The sequence below is a fragment of the Raphanus sativus genome, chromosome 6 (assembly GCF_000801105.2).
Source record: "Raphanus sativus cultivar WK10039 chromosome 6, ASM80110v3, whole genome shotgun sequence".
NCBI lineage: Eukaryota > Viridiplantae > Streptophyta > Magnoliopsida > Brassicales > Brassicaceae > Raphanus > Raphanus sativus.
Genome location: NC_079516.1, coordinates 47,767,641 through 47,790,165, shown reverse-complemented (window position 1 = coordinate 47,790,165; position 22,525 = coordinate 47,767,641). Strand labels below are relative to the sequence as shown.

The window sequence follows — 22,525 nt, the reverse complement described above, 5'->3', positions numbered from 1 at the left end:
ATGGCAGTTTCCGAGACGATATTAATTTTGTCTTTTACTAAGACTTGAGGTAACTGCTTTAGGACCAAAACATAAACATGAATTTAACTGTCCGTAATAGTTTTTTTTATTATTTTAGCACGTGTATACAGACTAGACTGGCCACACAAATACACGACATAGAAAAAACATAGATATGACCATCTCAGCTTTTTATTCATCACACTAGTTATTATACATATAAGTTAACCGGAAAGCGTAGACGGATGATCATACTCTTCACAATGTCTTTAGATATCGCTTGCGTAGCTTAGACGCCAGTTATCAGGATCCAAATACTCAGTATCGAACAGCTTGGGAGCATAACCTTTCTCACGATGGCCTTCGAAGTAGCATTTGTGGAGAGACTCTTTCGAATCAAGAAACTCGCTTAGCCATTTTCCAGATGACCTCATGTGTCGTTTCAAGTTATCATTGAAATCTACGTAATAGAGTCCAAACCTCATTTTGTACCCTCTCTCCCATTCGAAGTTGTCCATTAACGACCATATGTAGTAGCCCTTTAACCTCACATTGTGCAGCCTGCGAACCATCCACCACATATATGATATAAAAGTATAGAAGAATTTTTTTTTCTGTGCCTTTATAAGTTAATTATTATTAAAAAAATTTAGTAACCATATTAGTTAGTAATATATTATATATACCTGATGGCTTTACCCATGATCAAGATGTGACTCTTGATAAATTCTTTTCTCCCGTAGTCGTTTGTGGCTTCGGCTAAAGTCTTGGTTCCGTTGTCGATCTCGTCCATCCCTACCAATTTAATTTTAGTTAAAATATTGTTTTACCAAAAAAGAAGAAAAAACAGCACCATCACGATGTTTAGTAATTACTCAGTCACATATGTATATGAGTATGTATTTATATATTGTTAGTTGGGCTACCATTCTCCATAATGTAAATCTCTGGATTCTTGTATTCGTCTTGGATATGTCTCAAGAGATTCATCAAACCATCTGGATATATCACTATCCCCATTGAAGTTGTCTGCAGATTAAACAAGATCATAGTATTTATGTTTTTAACTGATCACTTTCATCTGTTTTTGTGAATTAAAAGCCATCGATCCTTTTTAGTAATTTTGTAAGTGACATACTTTTGTAACAGGCAGGTAAAATCCATAATCTATATATATGTGTGCTCATGTGTATTATGTGTAATGTGTATAGATATAAACAAATATATACCTTGAGATGTGGTGAATGGTTTTGCTCAGCTGCAGGAACCAAAGAAACACAAAGTAACTAATATTTTCATATATATAGTATATTATAGAGAAAACAGATTATTTCAATAAGCACAAAAATGAAAATGGATAAAAATTACGTGATATTTTTGCGCCTAAGTCGTTGGAATAACTAAGCTCCGATGCATTGATATTGGTGAGAGGGGTAGTGAAAAATGCACCATAGTAATTTAATCCGACGAAGTCCAAAGATTTTTTTAGCTTCTCTGATTCTTCTTCGGTAAATTCAGGCAATCGGATGTTCACATCTTTTTGCATTACCGTTGGATAATGTCCATATGTGAGAGGGCGAAGAAACCTGCACATTTCGTACGTAGTTGAAAGCAATATGCATATCAATGTATGTCACATATATTATGCATAATCAAACATTATATTAATTGAAAACATTAAATTAAACAAATCATGAATACATATCAAGGTTGGTACACGAAATAGAAACGCACCAGCCGAGTTGGTAGTCGAGAGCTCGCCTTGCGTACTCGACATCTTTACTAGAATTTGGATCTTTAGGCTCGTACCAGTGAGATACCAACACTATTCCAATCTTTCCTCCGTTCTCTTGGCACTATATTTCCAAACGTAGCAAACAAATAATGGACTATTATATATACAGGGTTTATGATTATATATATGAAAATTTTCTAGCACTAACCTTGACACATTTTCTGAATTCTTCAACAGCAGCAAGATGAGAAAGGATCTGGTTATGAGCAACTTTGTAAGGCTCTTCGGATGAATCTCCTGAGGGACATTTGAGGACTTCAAATGGAGAGCACCGTCCTGGAGCTTTCTTGCCTTTTGAATAACCAGAAACACTATATACCGATGGCTCGTTAAATGTTGCCCAGTTCTTCACCCTATCTCCAAAATTCTCAAAGCAGAATTTCGCAAAATCCCGGAAATCCTCTCTACATTCACATTAATCAAACAGTTGAAAAACTGTTTTTTTTTGGCATATAAAAATACATTTTCAAGATTACCCATTATTTTACATGCAAAATTACTTACACTATTCTTTCGTCTACAAAACCACCATACTCCATTTCTAGAGCAAATGGAGATTCCCAGTGAAAGAGAGTAACAGAAGGCTGAATCTCTGTTAATTATTAATACAACATCGTTACTAATAAAGCAAGTTCAAATAACTAGGTAAAACATTTAAGAGCATGACTTGTTATAAGGTTTTCAACCATTGGCAATAAGTTCATCTATAAGATCGTTGTAGAACTTCACCCCCTCCTTGTTTACACCTTTCCTTAAACTTCCATCTGAATATATGCATGAAGTTAGAAACTAACATTACCTCTGTTCAAATTCAGATTTAGACTCTAAATAGTAAATAGTATTTGGTTTGATTAAATAATTACAAGGAAGAATGCGAAGGACTTACTAGGCAAGACTCTGGTCCATGAAATCGAAAATCTGAACCCATTCGTTTTCAACTCCTTCATTAATTTTATGTCATCCTATAATATCACATCCCACGTAATCCTTTCAATATAAATATATGAAAATGATATGCTACTATTTAACAGATTTTGTACACTGAAATTCATTTATTTTATAAAACAGGTACACTCTTTTTGTGTGCAAAAAACAAGTATACTCATTGTATTTCTGACGTACCTTGTAACGGGTATAGAAGTCGACTCCGATATCCGCGTCATCACTGTGTTCAACCTTGTCTGAAAGATCACAATAATGGTGACTTTTTGATTGTTTGGAAAGAGTTTAGTAATATAAATTGGTGATTTAAAACTAAAATAAAAGACAATGTGTGAGATTAAGTTATCAAAATAACAGAACCATTCCAATGATTTCAACTCTAACCATTTGTCGGCCCCAAAACAAAAGCTAACCATTTCAGTTTCAGATACATATGAAATAGTACAAGAGACGATATAAGAGATATTGTTTTTCATGATTTTCTACTCCGAATTCAGAATCACTTTCTAAGTAGTAGAAGACCGTAATTTATACCAGGAAACATGTGTGTAAATTCATCCCATCTTGTCAAGCCTCTCCCAGATCCCTTTTTAGCACCTTCAACCTATAACTCGGAACACATCGAAAATGATAATATTTATTTATCTATGTTATAACTAATGGATGTCATTATATTATGTATTAGATATCATATCATCAAAGGTATACTGACCTGAAATGCGGAAACGGCTGTTCCAAAGATGAAATCTTTGGGGAAATCGTGCTTGTGGATCTCGAACTCGGGTCCAATGATGGTACCAAGTTCTTCATCATCTAGTTTGTTGTCCAATTCTTCGCTCACATGCGGTCCAATAACGATGCCAAGATCGTCATGATCCGACCCAGTACTAAAAAGTTCTTCATCATCTAGGTTGTTGTCCAATTCTCCGCTCACATGCGGTCCAATAACGATGCCAAGATCGTCATCCGACCCAGTGTTAGGTCCAATGACGATACCGAGATCCTCATCGCTTGGTTGAGGCCTAGCTTCAGCGTTGAAGCTAAGGGTACTCGTCAGGGCTAAAACCACTAGGAATAAAGTTAGAGTAGGGGTCGCCATTATATTATATGAGTGGGTTTCTTGTGAATGTTATGGTTCTTCTACTTCCCAAGCCGTCTTCTATTTATAGAAAGGTGGCTTCAAGTGTATTCTGACAGAAGGGCAGTTCAAGTGTTGTATTAGGTGCTGTCAAAAAGTGTTGTATTAAGTTAAAGGGAATTCATGGCTTTACTTGTGTTACACTCATATTTTGTGGGACATCTTTGGAACTTATAGTTTGCTTACTATGAATTAAATTTATGAATTGTTCAAATCATGTCATTGTCCAATAAATAACACGAAATGCATTTAATGGCTTTTAAAATATTATTCTAATACCTTGCTCAAAGCTTTAACATTTTATTATTCCAATCTTCTATAGAGGTTTTTCTTCTTCTTTTTTTCCAAGATAACTACATATTAAAAATTCCGAGCGATTGTGATTCGGTGATAATGGATGGGCCTTGGATATAAACACATTCCGGACTAGATCATCTTGCTACATAAATTAAGTCACATATATCTGAGCAGTGGCGAAGATCTCGGCTTTGTAATTATCATATGATGAATTTCCGCGTTGGCAATCTCATGCTTTGAAACTAGTCTTGTTGCGCTATATTAGAGTTATGTTCGTTTGGTTGCCGCAGCTTTCGGCATCAGCGGCAGCGTCGGCGGCAGCGACTGCGTCTGCGTCAATGAAATTGTGTTGTTGTTCGTTTCGTAAACGCAGACCCCGACACTGACTCTGCCGCCGACGCAGATCGTTGTTCGTTTGACAGACGCTGCGATCATTTTTATTTATTCATATTTTATTTATTTTTTTTTTGTAAAATTGCATTTTAAATAAATAAAATATAGTTTAAATATATTTGCATCCATAAAAATATTATGTTTACTTGGTAATAAAAATTTTGGTCAAATATAAATGTAACAATATTTTTTCATAAATCATAAGCTAAATTAAAAAAAAACTCAAAATATTTATCAGGAAACAAAAGCTAAATAATACATCAAATTGGTTGATAAAAGATAATATACATCAAGTCTTAAATAAATATCACATTTAAATGGCAATCAATGTTATAAGCAAAGAAAAAACAAATCATTTCTGATATTTTATTTAAACAAATTTTATTTATTGTATGTAAAGGTGAGATTGATGATACAAATTGCTGAGAGTTACATGATGAATCTGAGCAAGATCATCAGTTACAGTTTAATAAAAATGAACTTCAACAAAAGAATGTATCAGATATAAAAAAAAGTATTTGGTAAAAGAATTTAGTTGGCCATAGAGCAAGGCTTTAAGAACCATAGAACGTCCAAGCCCCTCCCTTCTTTGTTGTTGTTACTGTCTCTGACCTGCTCTCCTTCCTCCTTTCTCTTCACCACTTCTTCAACCTGACGTACACACAATAAAACCATACTTTTGCTCAAGAATGTCTCTAGCAGGAAAATGAAGAGGAATATGAGTATCAATACCGTAGGTTCGGTCGCCAAGGCCTTCAAAGAAGCTGTCCGGTTCTCAGAGAAGCACTGAGGAGATGGTGGGTTTGTTCTGATTTGCTGCAGTAACCGCTCATGTCCTCTGTTCTTTACATTCCTCAGCTTTAGAGGTGTAAGGATGTTCTCTGCATCATCATCATCCACTCTCCTGAAAATATCCTCACAACAAGAACACGTCTCAAATAATCAACAAGTTTACACCTTTACTCTATCACTAGCCAACCCTAACAGTAAAGCTTCCTCTAAGTAATTTGTAAACAAAGGCTTAAACACATTCAAACCAAAATGCAGCAACACAAAATCACGATCACATCACGAAATCAAAAATCAAAAACACTTACCACTCAGAACACTCCTCGCATTGCACCATCAACTCATCTCACACTTGAAGAATCTGCAACATACCAGCAATTCTTTAGAACATAGACCATCACTATCAGTATCAAACAGAGAATGTGACTATTACCTCAAAGAGAGAGAACTCGAGATGGGTTTGTCGGAAAACAGAGAGATGCGTTGGAGATCGAGAGAGAGATCGAGAGATAGAGCTTGAGATGGGTTTGTGCGGAGAGCTCATGATAGAGAGAGGCTGAGATCGATGGAGAGAGATGGAGAGAGCTTGAGATCGAGAGAGATGGAGAGAGTTCGAGATCGAGAGAGCCCGTCAATGGGGAGGAGGAGAGAGCGGCTGCGTCAATCAGGTTTGGAAAGGGCAAAAACGTAAATAAGTAAATAGACACATAAAAATAGACGCAGTCGCTGCTTTTATCAGCGTCAAAAAAAAAAATTAACGCCAGATGCAGCGTCTAGACGCAGGTATCGACGTCAATCAAACAAACAAGAGTTACGAAAAAGATTGTCGCCGACGCCGACGCAGATAGCTGCGGCAACCAAACGAACAACCCTTAGAACTTTCTAAATCAAAACCAAAATCTATCAACTTAAAACCATACCAAATTTACTTAATAATCTAATTTTCAATTGGAACCAGTTTTCCTAAACCGAAACAAAATTAAGGCAAAACTAGAAAAGATCATCAAAACAAAACAAGTGAGAATGATCACTGAACCGGATCGAACCAAAAAAAATCGAACCACTAACTAAAAAAATTGAACTCGAGAACAAAACCGCTCTTGGCGTCTTTCGGAGTTTTAAATCTGTAAAGAAAGAAAAAAAAAGGTACCAACTTTGAATCTCTTCTCTTCTCTTCTCCCACAGTTTCCGCGACGAAACCAAAAATCGAATCCATCTAATGTCCACTCCCTCCCCCTCCCCCTCCCCCTCCGTCTCTCTCCCCGCCGCATCGGAAACTCCGATGACACAATCCAACACAGTCAAAACTCCGTCTTCACAGCCGTCGTACAGAGCCATAGCTCCGCTCCATCGTATACCTCCTCAACAGAGCATCCACCCGAATCCCTTCCCTGTCAGGAGATCGAATCCCGTCGCCGGCTCGCCTCATCAGCCTCTCCAAGACCACCACCCTTCAGCTCTTCCTTTCCCGGGCCGAGGGTTACCGACCCGACCCGGAAGACAGAGTCCGAGCACCGTCGCGGATCGAGCTGGTGGTGGTCCTTGCGGGTATCGAAACGGACAGGGTTTGGATCCAATGAGTCGTCAGTTCGTGAGAGCTCAGATCCAACCAGCTTCTCATCTCGGGTCGGGTCTCATGAATGGTGTTCCTTACTTTTTGCAACCTCGGGTTTAGCTTCTTCTTCTGTAACATTTAGATTATTCATGTGTTGTAAGAGATTGGCTTATCATTATCACTTTGCTCTGCTTTCTCTGTTTCATATATGTTCGAAGCTTTTAGAGTGTGTTTTTGCTTTGTGGTGTTGGTTTAGATCGTAGTTACTTACTATGGCACCTGTGCTTTCACATTTTTTGAATTGCTCATCTATAAAGGTTTAAACTTTGTGATGATGATGATTAGGTTGCTCATCCTCCTCCTACTTCAATTCTAGACAATGGTGGGAGGCGTAAAGACGCTAGGTAACTACTACTCTCTTCTTCCCTTTATGCAATTTTGTGTAAGAGATTCTTCTTCTTTACAAACTTGTTCATGTTTCTTTTCCCATCCTGTTTAGAAGCAGAAACGACGTCCTGGTCCTTATAAGAAAACGAAAGGTGAGACTTTTTGTTCATTGTCTTTTGCGTTACTGCTGGCTCTGTCCATTAGGAATTTTCAATGGGTTTTTTTTTTTGCAGGTTAGATTTACAGAGAAAGCTTCTCTGTATTCACTTTGTAGGTCGTGGTTGAGAAATGGTGCTCATGAGGGTGGTGTTCAGGTTCGCCTCACTTTCTGTTTTTGCTTTTTTTTCTTTTGTAATTTAATTTAGAGTTGGTGAGTTGTGTTTATTTCATAATGTGTTTGCTTACAGAAGCAGCAAAGCGATGCAAATACAATGACATGTTTGCCAAAGCCTTTGCTTGCATCGGATGTGGTGGAGACAAGTTTGCCAAAAGATGAACCAAATCGTGTACAAGACAAAGAGGTTCTCGTGTTTCTTCTTCTCTTATTCCTTTCTAGAATGCTAATGGTGAATAGTAATGCTGAGTTTTGATGATCTAATATCTACTCTTTGATGAGCTTCAGGACGAGGACTCTGTGAAACAGTTGTCTGATTCTGATCTTTTGAAAAGACATGTGGACCGCGCTAAGAAAGTCCGAGCTCGGTGAGTCACACACGCGTTTTTGTCAAATCAAAGTTGTTTTCTTGGTGATTACCATTTTTTCTTTGCTTAACAAAATTGTGGGTTTGTTTCTTTTTGTTTTCAGGCTAAGAGAAGAACGGTTGAAGAGGATTGGGAGGTACAAGGCAAGATTAGCTCTTCTTCTGCCACCATTTGGAGAGCAATGAAGGAACGAGTAGAGGTTTAAAGGCTTGGGACTTTGAAGGAAATGTTTCTTGGACATTAGCCAATCACAAACATAATCAAAAAGAATAAGTGTTGAAGTGGAATGTAGTGGCTCATGGAGTGTTTCTTGGATTGTCAATATGTCAAAAGGCATTGTTTCATACAAGCCTGTGTGTTTTCTCCAGATTATATTGATCGGTCATATAAGCTAAGAAACCGTTATAGGATCATTTATAATTTAATTTTCCTGTGGTTATGTTCCTAAACCTAAAGAGAAAAGTGGAGAGAGACAAATGGAAGCATGACAAAAAAAAAGCAAGCATGCTGTTAATTATATACCAACAACATGAAACATACGAGTGGCAGGGGAAATGCAAGAGAATCCCACAAAATCATACGTTAATTTGAAGAGCTTGTATTCCTATTCTTTGAAGATGGCCTATTTCTATAGTTTCCTTGTGTGTCGGATAATGGTAGAAGAGGAAGGATAACTGAAAATAGTCTAAACATACCTTAAAAGTTTTAAAGTGGGGACTAACACTAACTCTTAGTTAACTAAAAGAATAAACAACCTGACGTTGTCACTAGCCTTGAGTTCTAAGGGCATTTCTGTATAGTTTAGTCTGTGATGATTGAAGACCAATAATGTGTATGTCGTTGCTGCAGGAGACCATGAGTTAACTTCTTCCAAATCGGTGAGGTTTAAGAACACTCTAAAAATAGATGATTTCGAGTTTCCATGGGATTAAAGTCGCCTAAGGATCGATTGTGTGAATGTGCAAAGCTTGTTAATAAAACAGTTTCTTCGTTTTATTAAACTCTTAACTTCTTGAGATCATCTTACATTATAGATCTCTATATATAGGGTCTTAGTTTAACCTATTACAATGTGATCTAGAAACTTAACATAAATCTAAATCTAGTTTTTCCTTTTTAGTTATTCAAATTTACTTTTATGAATAACTTGTTTCCTAAGCTATCTTTCAAGCTTATCCAACATGGATGTTGGCAGAAGACACAAAATGTGTTGGCGCCTCTGTTCCAACTCACAACCCGGTCCATTGTTGAAAGTTTATTAAGAACTGCAAGCCAGCTGATAAACGCAAACCTTTTGTGCTGCATTAGAGAACCAAACGCTTGACGCGCAAGCATAAGTCGGCCGTTCCACTGGAATCAACTTCCAAGTTGAGGCAATTTTCTTTAATTAATAACTAACCTTGTTTCGGTGGGGAGAGATGTAGTCTACTGTTTTTCTTTTTCCAAATATCATTTTATTCAATACATGTCAATTGATCGTGATTGTACAAGGAAAGAGAGACTGCCAAAGTTTTTGTTGCGGATAGTTTTGGAAGGACAACACGATTTCAGAGTTTGGACGGAAAAACATTATTTCGCGGTTTTGGATGGACCATTCAGTCTTTTGATGTCAAGCCTATTCGTTTATTACCAATTTCATTTTAACCTGAATTAGGTTGATGCCTGTGAGAGATCAAACATAGTCTTCAACTACACGTTAGACCAATGTGGCCCGGTTTTATACAACAACCTGTGCAGTATAGCAAGTCTTCTCTCTTAATCACTATAGCTTGGCGTTCAAGTAACCTGCTGAGACTAGTTCGATGGACCAAATCAATATGTTTCTGGTGTACCAATATACACCAGATGCGATATATACCCATAAAATAACGAAGTCTATAATCAAGGCCAAGTTTATAGTTTAAGTTAATAACTCAATTACATATTAAAAGAATCTCAGTGATAGGTTCAAGAAAATAGAAACAAAAACTGATAATCTCTGTTCTATTTCTTCTTCTATTCACCAGCACAAACTGTGAACGAAGAACATCAAAAGATACTTGGCCTGCTGCTGCTGAGTTCTCAGATACGTTGGTAGAATAAGATATACGCCTCACAACTAAGAACTTCTTCAAAAGAAACCTCTCTTACAAAAGAGTCGCTTGCACGATACCATACGGATGAGTCTCTCCTCTCCTTATCGTCTCCTCTAATGTAAGCAACATAGTGACCTCTCCTCATTGTCCCTGAATGCTCCACTAACCCGGACAGCATGTAAACCGGCTGGTCTTCTTCGGTCAACCTACAAATGAGAAGAGAAAATTAGGAGGAAGTGACTGCTTTCTTATTGAAGTCCCTAGAGAAGAAAGATATGTGGGCATGCATGCATTTACCTAGAGTAGTCCATATCCATATATAGGCCAAGATCGATATACTCATTGAAAGCAACATGGCCACGTAACTTGCTTAGCCTGCCTTGGGCGTCTTGGCTAAACCTTTTGAGATGAATGGTCAAGACAGGTGGTGCCTTGTTTACAAGTACTCTTTTAGTTGCAGCGCTTCTTACAATCACTTCCTCTGACTTATCATCCCACATGGTATCCCAGTTACTGAAATCTATAAAGGATTGGTTGAATAGATTATCTCCACACTCATCAAAACCATTATCATACACCCATCCATAGCCAAATCTTTCTCTCTTTTCTCTCAACCGTTGGAGTTTTAGGTTTCTCGAACAGTTCTCACAGTGCCAAGCATTGTCTTCTGACAAAATCTCAGGCTTGGTGAACAGATCCAAACAGGTGTCTACAGATACTGGTGAATCCGAATCATCAAGAACAGCTTCAGCATCAGAGTTGGTGGTCCAAAAACCGGCTTCAGAAACTTCAGCTTTAGTTGGTGGTCCAAAAACTGGTCCTTTAGATATCAGAGGCTCGTCAAAAAACCAGTGATAGTCAGCATTCTGTATCTTTTGTTCATGGTGGCCGCTCACAAATGAAGAGGAAGCTCCACCCTCACGTTCCTTAACTGTTTTATCATTACAGGAAACGTCAGGTTTGTTAAGGTCAACATTCTCTATCTTTTGTCCATGGTGGCTGCTCACGAGTGACGAGGTAACTTCACCCTCACGTTCCCTAACTGTTTTAGCATTACAGGAGACGTCAGGTTCGTTAAGGTCAACATAATCAACGGTTTGTCCATGGTGGCTGCTCAAAAGTGACGAGGTAACTTCATCCTCACGTTCCCTAACTGTTTTAGCATTACAGGAGATGTCAGGCTCGTTAAGGTCAACATTGTCAATCGTTTGTCCATGGTGGCTGCTCATGAGTGAAGAGGAAACTTCATCCTCACATTCCCTAACTGTTTTGTCATCATCACAGGAGACGTCTGGCTCTTCAAAAAACCAGCTAAAGTCAACATAATCTACGGTTTTTTCATGGTGGCCTTTCACATATGACGAGGAAGCCTCACCCTTGTCTTCTGCAGCTGTTTTATCATCTTTATAAGGCATATTCAGAACTTGAGAATCTGCAACCAGCAAAGGAACCTCTTCATCAGCGCATACTCGAGTCTCACTAATATCTGCTGATATACCACTTGAAGCTGTGTCTTTGCTACACTGCATAGCTTGTGCATCCTCTTTATCCGGTTTTGCATTATCATGCATCATCCTTTCTGTGCTACCTACAGACTGTGTTAGTGGGGCAGTATCACTAGCATCACCTTGAGAAACCAGATCGGTCTCATTGTTGTGAGAGATTTCTATTCCAAAAGATTCCAACCAAAAGCTATCAACTTCTTCCAAATCACTTTGTGTTACAAAAATTTCAGGGACCTGCTTATTGTCTATTAGGGCAACAGTTGATACAGGTTCTGTTGAGTCTTTGCAGTCTGTCACATTCTCAAGGACCTTAGTTGGTGTTGGAAGTTTACTTCTCTCTTCCTGGGAGATGGTTTGTTGCTTTCTCGGAGGTGGTTTCTTGGAGGGAAGAGGCAAAGAGAGGTCCAAAAAGGGTTCATACACTTTTGAGGAGTGTCCACATTCCGAACAAGATACGGTGCTTGAAACTTCACCTCCGAATACAGAATCTATGAGAGTAGGTTTCTCGCTATCACAACAAACATCGAGTTTCTTTCTCAGGCTTGATTCTTCGATGCTCAAACCATCCAACAGACACCTAAGCAGCTCGTGACTGTCTTGCTGCCGATATCCCCTAAACTGGGGAGCCTTAGAACAGAGAGAACCAAAAAAGCCTACTGGGTTTATCACACTATTGAACAAGCCTGCTTCTGATGTTGCTTCAGTGAACAGCTTCTTCAGGGAGGAAACTAAAGGCCCGTCACAACACTGGTCCTCCTCTCTCAACAAGCCGTCACGTAACCGATCCAAAGAAAGAAGGTTCTGCAACACAGAGTTAAAGAAACATGTGTTCCCAAGGTTCACTAAACCTCTTACGCCATAACCACCTCTTGCTTCTAAACCTTTGATCTCACCAGAGATACTACTTGATGAACATGAATCTCCAGCCTCGGTTTCACCAGAGCAAGTGTTTGAGGAACGTTCTTTAATCAGTCTCACAGCTTCCAGCAACAAATCTACCTTCACACCATTCTCTTCTTTCTCAAAAGGGAGTAGTGACTGGCACGCGAAACACCATCTCAACAGAGTGTTTTCACACTGAATCACAAGACGGTGACACGTCATCTTGATGTGGCGCATGACATGACTCTGAGGTTCAGTGGGCAAACTAACACCTCCGCAGAGATAACGGCCACATTCCAAGCAAAGCCAAGTAGCTTTCTTAGCGGCAGCAAAAGAAAACCTACTGACTTCCCCCACTTCTTCACTTCTTCTCTTCATGTGCACTCCTTTCTTGCATTCTCCACACTTGATTTCTTTACAAGCTTTCATCTTTTTCAACAGCTTATCCAAATCAACACATGTATCAAAGTGGACACATGATCTTTGTTCCATCACTGTCACATCCTCAGCTGTCTCCGCGCTTTGCTTAGTTACCTTCTTCCCACCTGGAGGAGCTCGACCTTTCTTTAACTGCTTCCCCATTCCTAAACAAATACAGCTTAGCAGATAATACAAACAGAGAACTATCACCACAGCATAAATCATCATCCACTCACCAAAGGAATGCCCTTTATAAAAATAAGTAGTAAAGATCAAAACTTTAAATACTATACCTTACAAAAGATCCAAACTTTTTTACCAAAAAAAAAAGATCCAAACTTTATAGAGTCAAAATCTTCCAGAGGTCTAAGACAACTGAGTTTGAGAGTTAAGTTCCTTGATAAATAATCAAAAACAAGACCCTAATGGCTTAATAACAACCAAAGAGAAAACAGATATGCTTTTTGACATAAGTAATCAAGAGGTTCTAAGAGAATGTTTTTTCATGTGAAGACGAAAAGATGTCGGAAGATTGTGATCTAACCTTATCTAGGGTTTTGTAAAGGAGAAGACAAAAGGGTATTCGTAAGAACTTCGTTTTTTTTTTTGGGGAAAGAGAGTTCGACGAAAGTATTTATAATCAGTGACCTGCCTAGGACAAAGAGAGAGGGAGAGGAAGCGAGTCAAACAGACAAAGGGAGACGATGCACATAAAATATAAATATTTTGAGTTATATAAAAAGGAAAGTAAAGTTTTAGTAGAACTAGGAAGATTAGAAACGATGAAATCGTAATATTTCGGGAAATAATATTCAAACTAGGCGATCATCCGCACCCTGTGCGGGGCGAACGGAAAAAAAATTATAAATTTTAATTATAGATATTGAAAACATAAAAATGACATATTATATTTGGTATAATTAGGATAAGTAGTGTTGTCATACAGATTAATGTAAGGAAAACCAACTTGGGATTAGAGGTTTATTGAATTTTTCAATTAACAAAAAAAATTATTGAAGTATCCGGATAATGATAATTTTATTATGGTTGACAAATGTAATTGTTTTATTATCGAAGTTAAATCGTTATATTTTATTAAAATCATACTGATTTTGAAGTACATAAAAGTTGTAAAAAGAATATAAATAAATTGAAGTAAATTTAGTGGATTTATTAGGACTCAAAACTGTAAAAAGACCCTTTATCGAACCTTAATATCCATTATGACTTAAATACATATGAGTTTCTTTTGATTTATTTTTTATTTATAAAGAGTGTTTTTACTAAAAAAATATTGATGGGACATGAGATCATGGGCTACGGTTCGGATGTTGGATTCGATCTCTTTTCTTATCACCTGATATATTTAGATATTACCATAAAGTAATGTTGTAAATCCCTAATTGTTCGTCGATTGTTCGTCGATTTCTAGATAATTATATAAAGTATTACATGTATAGGGCAAAAATTAAGGAAGTCCAAATTAAAATTGATGTTTTTCTTAAATTTAATCGGAAATAATTATATGAATTTCCAAATTTAATGTATGTCACCATTTATGATAATTTCGTAAAACAATTTATTGCACAAAATTAAGAGATTGGAAGAAATTTAATAGGAAATTCCTTTTTAAAATGTATTTTATAATATTTCAAGATTGCTCATAAAATTTTTATATACAACATTTTGATTTTACAATATAAAACAGTTTATATTATCTCAAAATAAATGTCATGTATCCCATAAAATACAAAAAATATTAATAAAAATAAAAGTCACATACCAAAGTTTATAATCATAGTTTCCAATCCCTAAAGAATGGTATGAAGCATAAAGATATTAAATATTATAAAAATATGAATGTATATACATAGTCAAAACTCTATCATTTGTGACTAATATATAAGATTATCCTATTAATTTCGTTTAGGATTATAATTTTAGATTTCAAGATAATAATAGAAAGTATTATAAACATATGGCGAAAATTAAGGAATAACACATTAAAAATGGTTTGTTCTTTAAATTTAGTCGAAAATAATTATATAAATTTCCAAATGAAATGTCTATCACCATTTATGATAATTTTGTAATGAACAGTATTATTGCAAAATTTAAGGGAATGCAAAAAAATTAATATGTAATTCCTTTTTGAATGTAAGCTCATAATGTTTTATATACGACTTTGATTTTACAATATAAATCAGTTTGTATTGTCCAATCCAAAATAAATATCATGTATCTCATAAACTAAAAATATTATTCAAAATAAATGTCATGTACTAAATATTTATAGAAGAACATAATTATGATTCTTGTATATTTTCTAATCTCTTAAAAAATGTCATGTATCATTTATTAATCGTAAAGAAGTTAAATATTATAATAATATGAATTGTATATATAGTCAAAACTCTATCAGTTGTGACTATATATATTAGACTATCCTATTAATTTCGTATATGATTATAATCAGAGATTTTCAGATAATTATAGAAAGTATTATATGCATATGGCATAAATTAAGGAAGTCCACATTAAACATTGATATTTGCCTTAAATTTAATCGGAAAGAATTATATAAATTTCCATTTTCAATATATATGTCATCATTTATGATAATTTTGTAATTAAAAAGTATTTTTGCAAAAATTTAGGGATTTCAATAAATTTAATATGGAATTCCTTTTTGAATGTATTTTATAATTTTCAAGATTGCTCATAAATTTTTATATACGACATTTTGATATTATAATATAAAACAATTTATATTGTCTATCTAAAAATAAATGTCATGTATTCCATAAAATACAAAAAATATTCATCAAAATAAATGTCATGCACTAAAGTTTTATAGAAAAACAAAATTATGAATCATTTATATTTTTCAGTCCCTAAAAATATCATTTATAATTTAGAGTCATAAAGAAATATAATATTATAAAAATATGAATCATATATATAGTCAAAACTCTATCAATTGTGACTATAGATATCATATACTATCATATTAATTTCGTATAACATTATAAAAACCCTATCGGATTTGATATTATCGTCCATATCAATGCACATAACCAATTAATATCAATTAATATGACTAAAACATTATGTTAAGCTACTATTATCTCACAATGGCAAAAAATGTAATAAGTCTAGTAAGAAGAGGATTTTTACACAAAGAGGTTGAGAAGTAATATGGTGTTGCCACATAGGAAATGTCATTCTTGTTAATAACACATGAATATAAGGTTAGTCTCTAAAAGTGCTTCTATTTTAATATATAAGGGATATCAACTATGTGACAAAAATTTGAATATGATTTTTAAACGGAACTTACTCTGCATCACGTATCAGCAATGAAATCTTCGGGATCTCTTTCCATTAACTGAAAACATCTGAATGCGATCCACTTGCAGAACATGTCCGGTGACATCTATGATAACCAAAATGGATTAGTAAAACAACTATATAACAATACGCTGCTAGTTAAACAATATTTGATACTTCATGAACAGAAAAAAAAAATTGAATTACCAATCAGAATATGAGGATTACACGATCCATCGAGGATATTTTTGAAAGGCACAAAACAAAAGACAGCCATTTGTGTTGGGTATCAACGAAATGTGACAAAGAGTTTTTATAACAAAACAAAAGACATCCATTTACTCACCTGGCTTTCCTTTTATAACAAATGTGACAAAGATTTTTTATAATTATGGTAACATCAAAACTAAGACTATGCCACAAATATGAAACATTAAAAGAAATATCGCTAATCATATCAATTAAGCCTCAATTACGTGGTGATTGAGTTAATACGAAAAGAGTGCGATCTGATTAGGGACTGAATCCTAAATCAATCATGTTTTGCGAGATTTCATATTCAGGAAATTCAAGAAATTAATGCAAATAATAATGTACGATCTGATTAGGGACTGAATCATAAATCAATCATAATTATTCCTTGACTGGCATACGAAATTGGGAGATTTTATATTCATGATTTGCGAGATTTCATATTCAATAATGACATTTATTGTATCATTAAATCGTTTTAAATTATGCATTCATTGTATTATAAAAATACAAAAGCATAAAAATTACGATACACATAAAATATAAAAACAATTCTTCAAAATATATGTTTTCACGAAACGATGGATGTGTATGAAAATATGACATACAACTATTATAAGTATGAGCATTATATTAACAATATATATATAAATATATATGTTCTTGGAACAAAAAAAAAAAATATATATATATATATATTATAATATATATATATATATATATATATATATATTCTACGGTGAAAAAAAAATATATTTTATGTTAGTATCAGCATTATAACTTCAGTTGAGAAAGAATACATCACTAAAATATAAAAGAAGTATACATAATGTTATTGTCTGTATAAACATAAACTATAAAACAGGCATATAAAAGTGTCATTTCCTGCGAGCAATATAACTCTATTTTATAAACATATTTTGTAAACATAAAATATAAAAGAGGCATATAAGAGGTAGTTTATGGTTTAGCATGAACGTAAAGCATTGGACATTAACTATATGCACATCACGTATAGCACATCACGCAAAGCATTGGGTATTAATAACATTTATTCCCTTTTGATTATAACATATGTCCATTACAATGGCATGAGAGGTAAATATTCTAGACAAGGATGGGCTTTTGAAAAATTGGTGTGAGGTGAAATGTGGAGATGCCACATAGGAAATGGCACACATGTAATAAACACATGAGCAAAAGGTTAATTTAATTAGTGGTCTCCTCAAATAATAGTAAGGGGATTTGTCTAAAATTTGGAATATTTATTTAGTCTATATCTCTCCAGAGATTTGTGACCCTTAAATCCATAATCTATATAGCAGATTATATTTTCGGAATAATTAACGGATACTAAAATTGTGTTCAAGATTAGTGGCCAAATATACAATCTGAAAACCAGAATTCAAAAATTAATATTTGCAAAAATATATTAAAATTTATTGCATCTTCTTTATTTAGTTTGTTCTACATTAAAAAGATCAGTTACATGTGAAATCATCATAGCAAGTGATTCTTTAATTAAGATAGTGGCTCGAAGTCCATGAGCTCCGATATTGATTTTAGCTCCCATACGATTGTTTGGTAGTTTTTGCTCGCGCTGTTTCCACCATCATTAGCCATCACTACAAGTTTGTAATATTTCAAATTGGAGATTATTTGAATATCACCGCTAACAACCTTTACAAACTTCAATCTATTCTCGTTTAGTCTGGCATGTTCTGAGACCGCAAATTCACCAATCTTTACGATGTGGGGTCTTTGACATCTTTGATGGGAATCCATATATCTTCGAGAGGCCTCAATGCAAACACGTGAAAAGGAAAGAGAACAAGAGAGATGAGAAGAAAGAAGATTGAGTTATTCATTTTAGCTGTGTATTTTACTGTTATTATTTCTGTGTATTTTCGTATCAACTCAAACTATTGTAGAAGAAAATATAAAAGGACTTTGAGGGCTCTCTTATAATGGCTTAAGAGATGTCAAGCACATTATTGATTTCTGATATTTGCTAGACAAATTATTATTTGATACACAAAATAAAAGGAATGCAAGTTGTTGTTTGACCATAACAAAAACAAGATAGATTATTATTTGACAGTCAAGACAAATTAGGAATCGAATTATCATTTAACATCTTTGATGAGATTACATTGATCTTCGAGAGGCGTCAAATGCAAACACGTGAAGAGAGAATCGACAGAGATGAGAAGATTTTTTGTAAGCAGAAATATTGTAATCCCATCAAAGTGAACCTAAGTTTGTTTTATAAAATTTAAATATGATAAATTTTATAGTCTTTAATATAGTAAATATTTTGTGGCAGTATCTTATTTTAAATGATTGATTTACTGTATTTTAAATCAAAGTTATTTTTAAATAATTATCTTTTTATTTAAAATAATTAATATAAAAAGTTATGATCCATGTAGAAAGAAAGTTTTTTGGTCAGCCACTGGAAGTAATACTCTATGCTTATTGCTGATAAACACTGCTCTACGCATCAGTATCAATACAATGCGTTTGGCTAAACACCTGTGAGTTGAAGCATGGTGGAGGTTGGCATGAAGTATAGTTCTTCTTGAGCCCATTTCCATGAGGAATGAATCTTTCAGACAAGTTTGTAAATGCAAAAAGATGTTGTTTAAAAATATAAAATGATTATTTCAGACACGTATATATTGGAGGAAAAGTTAACCGCCTTTTTGTCCTAGTTTATCAATCTAACCGGAGACTGGAACAAGAACTGATGAAGTTTCTTAAGTAGATCGTGAACTTGGCCCATCAAGATGTTTCGAACTTTTAAGATGCAACAACAACAAACTACAAACCGGAACTCAAAGTGTCTTAGAAACATAGTTCAAAAACGTCTTCTTCTTTTCTTAAAGAAAAGCCTAAAAACACTCTCTTGTTCTGCGAGAAAATGATGGAGAAATTCTGGCGAGATTAAGCACCGTCTTGATCGGTGACAATATCAATGACGTCGCCTTCTTCCATCCTCAACTGTGAGAAAAAGTTCGGGAAACTGTTAAACAAGAGTGTAATTAAATAGGTAAGTAAAAAGATGGGAACAGAGTGAGGTAAAAAAAGAAAAAAAAAAAAGGAAGAACCTGAGCAGGAGTGCTTCGTGGTTTGAGCTGTTTCTTGCCGAAGATGAATCTGACAGTGCCTTCCTCTAAGTTCCTATTGTTGCAGTAAGCTTCCATTAGTCTACTCATATGTGTACCATAACCAATCTTGTAAACATCCTCTTCTCCACCCTGTTGAGATAAAATGTACATTTCCATTTTCTTTTTAAGTTGTAACCCTTTCTTAATCTTCAAAGCAAAAAAAAAATTGTATAGAAGAAAAAGCAAAGATGAGAATTTTTTTTGCTGTCTATGGAAATTTTTCAAGATGGACCCAAGAAAAAAAATTGGTACAGTTAGTGAAAAAATGAAAGGGTGAAAGGCAAGAACTTGACGAAAAGGAGTAATGCAAAAGGCTATCTATGGAAATATAAAGAACAAAAACAATATATTATCAGACCAGCAATGAAAAAGCTTGAAAAATGCAGAGAGAGGAGAGAAGGAGACCTGTTGGGTCTTGACCTTGACAGTAATCTTCTTCTGAGGTGTACGTGATCGAGACTTCTTTGGGGCACAAGAAACAGAGATCGTGGTTGACGAACTCACCATTGTTCAGACAAACACAAAGTAAAACTTAAAAAGAAAAGTAGACAAAAAGCGAAAACTTTTGCAAGTTAATGCAGATCTACTACTTTCAGAAGCTCTTTTAAAAGAGTATCTAGTTGGTAGGGGGAACAGAAGAAAGTTAATGACCTTTGAACATTATTGGACAATCCTCTGTCAGAGACTACTATTGGTCTAATTTCATTTTTTCCCTTGTTTTTTTGTTTCGTTTTGTTGTCATTGAATCATCACATCACGCATGACACATCCCAACAAAACTTTGAAACTTGTAGGTCTCAGAATAAAATGTTTATTTACTTACAAATTCAAATTATTCATTTTGTCTTATAACAAATTGCATTCTTACAGAAACCACAAGGATCATGATGGTTAGAGAGCATATGACTCAAAACTGTTCATGATAATGCCCAAATCTCTAACCAACAATGATTCTGTGCGGATTAGTCTCTCATGTTGACTTAGGCATTGTCCTGAAGTAATACGCATTGCTCATAAAGACAGGTCTCTGCATAAATATTGATACAAGGTGTTTGGCTTAACTTTAAGACATGTGTTGAAGCATGGTGGATGTGATTGATGCCTGAAGTATAGTTCTTCTTAAGTCCATTTTAGGAAACTGGCTCTTTTAAAAAGCAGATAAGATTATCTCAACAAGCACCAGTGGTCTAGTGGTAGAATAGTACCTTGCCACGGTACAGACCCGGTTTTATTTTTGCTATTTATCACTACTAGAAAGGAAGACGATAAGAATAACTCTCTTCCAATTATTTATCTGGTTTAGAAAACATCAAGTAATCTCCTCGAACTAAAATCAATTGGTCAACAACGTTCAAACTGTTAAAGACGAACAACAAAAACTACAAACCATAAAAAACTCAAGAGTTTGATAATGATCTAAATAGTTAAATTTTTCCTTTTTATTTCCATATGAATAGATTCTGGCGAGATTAGCCACCTCCTTGATCGGTGACAATATCAATGATGTCGCCATCTTCCATCGTCAACTGTGGTGAAAAAAGTCGGCAAAATATTAATTAACAGTAATACCTAGAGCATGATTATTGCAAAAACCCATATTAGGGGTTCTTATTATTTTTTAATGTTTTTAAGTAGAAAAGTGACTTAAGAGACAAAACTAAGAAACCCCAACATTTAATTGCTCCATTGCAAGGCTCTTGATCAAAATGTTTTTGATACCTTTTTGTTTGGTGAGAAGATGAAATTGTTTTTGATCTAAATGTATTTGGTTGTTTTGTTTGGTGAGAAGGACTCGCACAATCAGTAAGCTAAGTGTTCAATCACAAAGCGACCAACTTTCTAATTCTACATCTCTCCAAGACTCCATCCCATTGATTATCAGCTTACTTTCATCTTGTTCTTATTCGCCTGAAGCTTCTTGATTTTCTTGTCCTGTATTTCTTTCTCCACTGCAAATTGAAAGAAAAAGGTTGAGAACGTATGTATACACATGCGTATCTGTACTTGTTGTTAAAGAGATTGAGTGAAAGGAAACGTACTTTGGAGATTGTACTCGCGTTACTTCAGACAACATATGTTGCTTGTGGCGACAAAACATGATCAAAGACAGAATCTTTACAATAAACACAAGTGATACACTAAAAATAAATCCCTAAAAATAAATCCTTGCTACTGCCAAGTTAACAGTTGCAATTGTAGTACTTGAGATTCAAATCCAGAGGACCAGTCTACACTCTAGTTCTATGAGTTCCGAAATCAAGCTAAGAAGAAGATAATAATTTGGTTGAAAGAGACGATAGTTAACAAGCAAATTAACACGAGATTGATTCAATTAAACAAGAGGTAGCCTAAGGTATTTCATTGGGTGTTGAATTGGAGCCAAACAATTATTCAAGTGCGATGAAGTGCTTTCTAGAACTCGGATCACTCAGCTGGAACACTCCACTGTCGTGGCAGTGATCGCTTTGCAGATCGATCTCACCACCTAACTGTCGTTGGATGAGGATCAATTGCAAGCTTTAGAGAACAGGTCCGATCAGTTCACTTACCACCCTAATATCTACTTTCGCTGATTAGGGATACTAAGCTCATTCAATACATGTCAAGTTATCTCCTAAGCGGTTAACTAGGCGATGAACTAGTGATCGAACATCAAGTGATCAGGTTAATGAAAGCAGTAAGAACAGTATGAATGAAGAACAGTTATGGATCGCTTATCTATGTTTAGCTCATATCTCAACACCCTAAAAACCCTAGGCGAGCAAGGCTACTACTCGATCACGATGCAAGGAATCAAAGACATAAATCCTGAATAAAATTGCATAAGAATAGAGTAGAAAACAATAGGGTTCAGATGATCTTCTCTATGAGAGGATGAATTCTTCTCCCTTAC

The 22,525-nt window shown here is 35.0% G+C and overlaps 5 protein-coding genes across 8 annotated transcripts; 1 reads left to right on the top strand and 4 right to left on the bottom strand.

Moving 5' to 3' along the window:
- Positions 1–78: 78 nt before the first annotated feature.
- On the bottom strand, positions 79–3,886 carry LOC108811668 (beta-glucosidase 33). The gene is made up of 13 exons (XM_018583755.2): positions 3,450–3,886; positions 3,272–3,341; positions 2,918–2,976; positions 2,682–2,757; positions 2,482–2,559; positions 2,300–2,387; positions 1,944–2,199; positions 1,735–1,856; positions 1,369–1,586; positions 1,230–1,258; positions 927–1,029; positions 687–795; positions 79–561 (listed from the first exon to the last, which is right to left on the bottom strand). Exons 1-13 carry the CDS (start codon positions 3,834–3,836, stop codon positions 270–272), a joined length of 1,887 nt encoding a protein of 628 aa, XP_018439257.1. The 5' UTR covers positions 3,837–3,886; the 3' UTR covers positions 79–269.
- A 1,043-nt stretch (positions 3,887–4,929) lies between these two features.
- Positions 4,930–6,037, bottom strand: LOC108811671 (uncharacterized). Its single transcript, XM_018583760.2, has 4 exons — positions 5,788–6,037; positions 5,663–5,715; positions 5,298–5,469; positions 4,930–5,216 (listed from the first exon to the last, which is right to left on the bottom strand). Exons 2-4 carry the CDS (start codon positions 5,689–5,691, stop codon positions 5,097–5,099), a joined length of 321 nt encoding a protein of 106 aa, XP_018439262.1. The 5' UTR covers positions 5,692–5,715; positions 5,788–6,037; the 3' UTR covers positions 4,930–5,096.
- A 483-nt stretch (positions 6,038–6,520) lies between these two features.
- Positions 6,521–8,437, top strand: LOC108811670 (uncharacterized). 2 transcript variants are annotated; one of them, XM_018583759.2, is made up of 7 exons: positions 6,521–7,023; positions 7,255–7,313; positions 7,415–7,448; positions 7,530–7,610; positions 7,704–7,817; positions 7,919–7,998; positions 8,102–8,437. In XM_018583759.2, exons 1-7 carry the CDS (start codon positions 6,574–6,576, stop codon positions 8,181–8,183), a joined length of 900 nt encoding a protein of 299 aa, XP_018439261.2. In that variant the 5' UTR covers positions 6,521–6,573; the 3' UTR covers positions 8,184–8,437. The 2 variants fall into 2 exon arrangements, with proteins under 2 accessions (XP_018439261.2, XP_018439260.2); XM_018583758.2 differs by having other exon boundaries at positions 6,524–7,023; positions 7,409–7,448.
- Positions 8,438–9,864: 1,427 nt separating this feature from the next.
- Positions 9,865–13,586, bottom strand: LOC108808718 (ubiquitin carboxyl-terminal hydrolase 2). 2 transcript variants are annotated; one of them, XM_018580827.2, is made up of 3 exons: positions 13,425–13,586; positions 10,371–13,044; positions 9,865–10,279 (listed from the first exon to the last, which is right to left on the bottom strand). In XM_018580827.2, exons 2-3 carry the CDS (start codon positions 13,040–13,042, stop codon positions 10,060–10,062), a joined length of 2,892 nt encoding a protein of 963 aa, XP_018436329.2. In that variant the 5' UTR covers positions 13,043–13,044; positions 13,425–13,586; the 3' UTR covers positions 9,865–10,059. The 2 variants fall into 2 exon arrangements, with proteins under 2 accessions (XP_018436329.2, XP_056844625.1); XM_056988645.1 differs by lacking the exon at positions 13,425–13,586 and having other exon boundaries at positions 10,371–13,401.
- A 5,623-nt stretch (positions 13,587–19,209) lies between these two features.
- Positions 19,210–20,721, bottom strand: LOC108810417 (small ubiquitin-related modifier 5-like). Of its 2 annotated transcripts, none has more exons than XM_056987552.1 (3): positions 20,038–20,721; positions 19,573–19,722; positions 19,210–19,487 (listed from the first exon to the last, which is right to left on the bottom strand). In XM_056987552.1, exons 1-3 carry the CDS (start codon positions 20,137–20,139, stop codon positions 19,437–19,439), a joined length of 303 nt encoding a protein of 100 aa, XP_056843532.1. In that variant the 5' UTR covers positions 20,140–20,721; the 3' UTR covers positions 19,210–19,436. The 2 variants fall into 2 exon arrangements, with proteins under 2 accessions (XP_056843532.1, XP_018438033.1); XM_018582531.2 differs by having other exon boundaries at positions 19,210–19,465; positions 20,038–20,705.
- Positions 20,722–22,525: the final 1,804 nt, after the last annotated feature.

Bases quoted from the DNA above. Each gene is read 5' to 3' on its own strand.
- LOC108811668 (XM_018583755.2), bottom strand. From the start codon at position 3,836: ATGGCGACCCCTACTCTAACTTTATTCCTAGTGGTTTTAGCCCTGACG. The intron at 2,977-3,271 runs GTATAAATTACG...GTGATCTTTCAG, and splicing joins ATTTACACACATGTTTCCTG to ACAAGGTTGAACACAGTGAT. The intron at 796-926 runs GTAGCCCAACTA...TTAAATTGGTAG, and splicing joins GATTTACATTATGGAGAATG to GGATGGACGAGATCGACAAC.
- LOC108811671 (XM_018583760.2), bottom strand. From the start codon at position 5,691: ATGGTGCAATGCGAGGAGTGTTCTGAGTG. The intron at 5,470-5,662 runs GTAAGTGTTTTT...GGATATTTTCAG, and splicing joins TGCGAGGAGTGTTCTGAGTG to GAGAGTGGATGATGATGATG. The intron at 5,217-5,297 runs GTATTGATACTC...TGTGTACGTCAG, and splicing joins CCTTGGCGACCGAACCTACG to GTTGAAGAAGTGGTGAAGAG.
- LOC108811670 (XM_018583758.2), top strand. From the start codon at position 6,574: ATGTCCACTCCCTCCCCCTCCCCCTCCCCCTCCGTCTCTCTCCCCGCC. The intron at 7,449-7,529 runs GTGAGACTTTTT...TTTTTTTTGCAG, and splicing joins TCCTTATAAGAAAACGAAAG to GTTAGATTTACAGAGAAAGC. The intron at 7,611-7,703 runs GTTCGCCTCACT...GTTTGCTTACAG, and splicing joins CTCATGAGGGTGGTGTTCAG to AAGCAGCAAAGCGATGCAAA.
- LOC108808718 (XM_056988645.1), bottom strand. From the start codon at position 13,108: ATGATGATTTATGCTGTGGTGATAGTTCTCTGTTTGTATTATCTGCTA. The intron at 10,280-10,370 runs GTAAATGCATGC...TCTCATTTGTAG, and splicing joins ATGGATATGGACTACTCTAG to GTTGACCGAAGAAGACCAGC.
- LOC108810417 (XM_018582531.2), bottom strand. From the start codon at position 20,139: ATGGTGAGTTCGTCAACCACGATCTCTGTTTCTTGTGCCCCAAAGAAG. The intron at 19,723-20,037 runs GTCTCCTTCTCT...TTATCTCAACAG, and splicing joins TCAAGGTCAAGACCCAACAG to GGTGGAGAAGAGGATGTTTA. The intron at 19,466-19,572 runs GTTCTTCCTTTT...TTTTTCTCACAG, and splicing joins CACGAAGCACTCCTGCTCAG to TTGAGGATGGAAGAAGGCGA.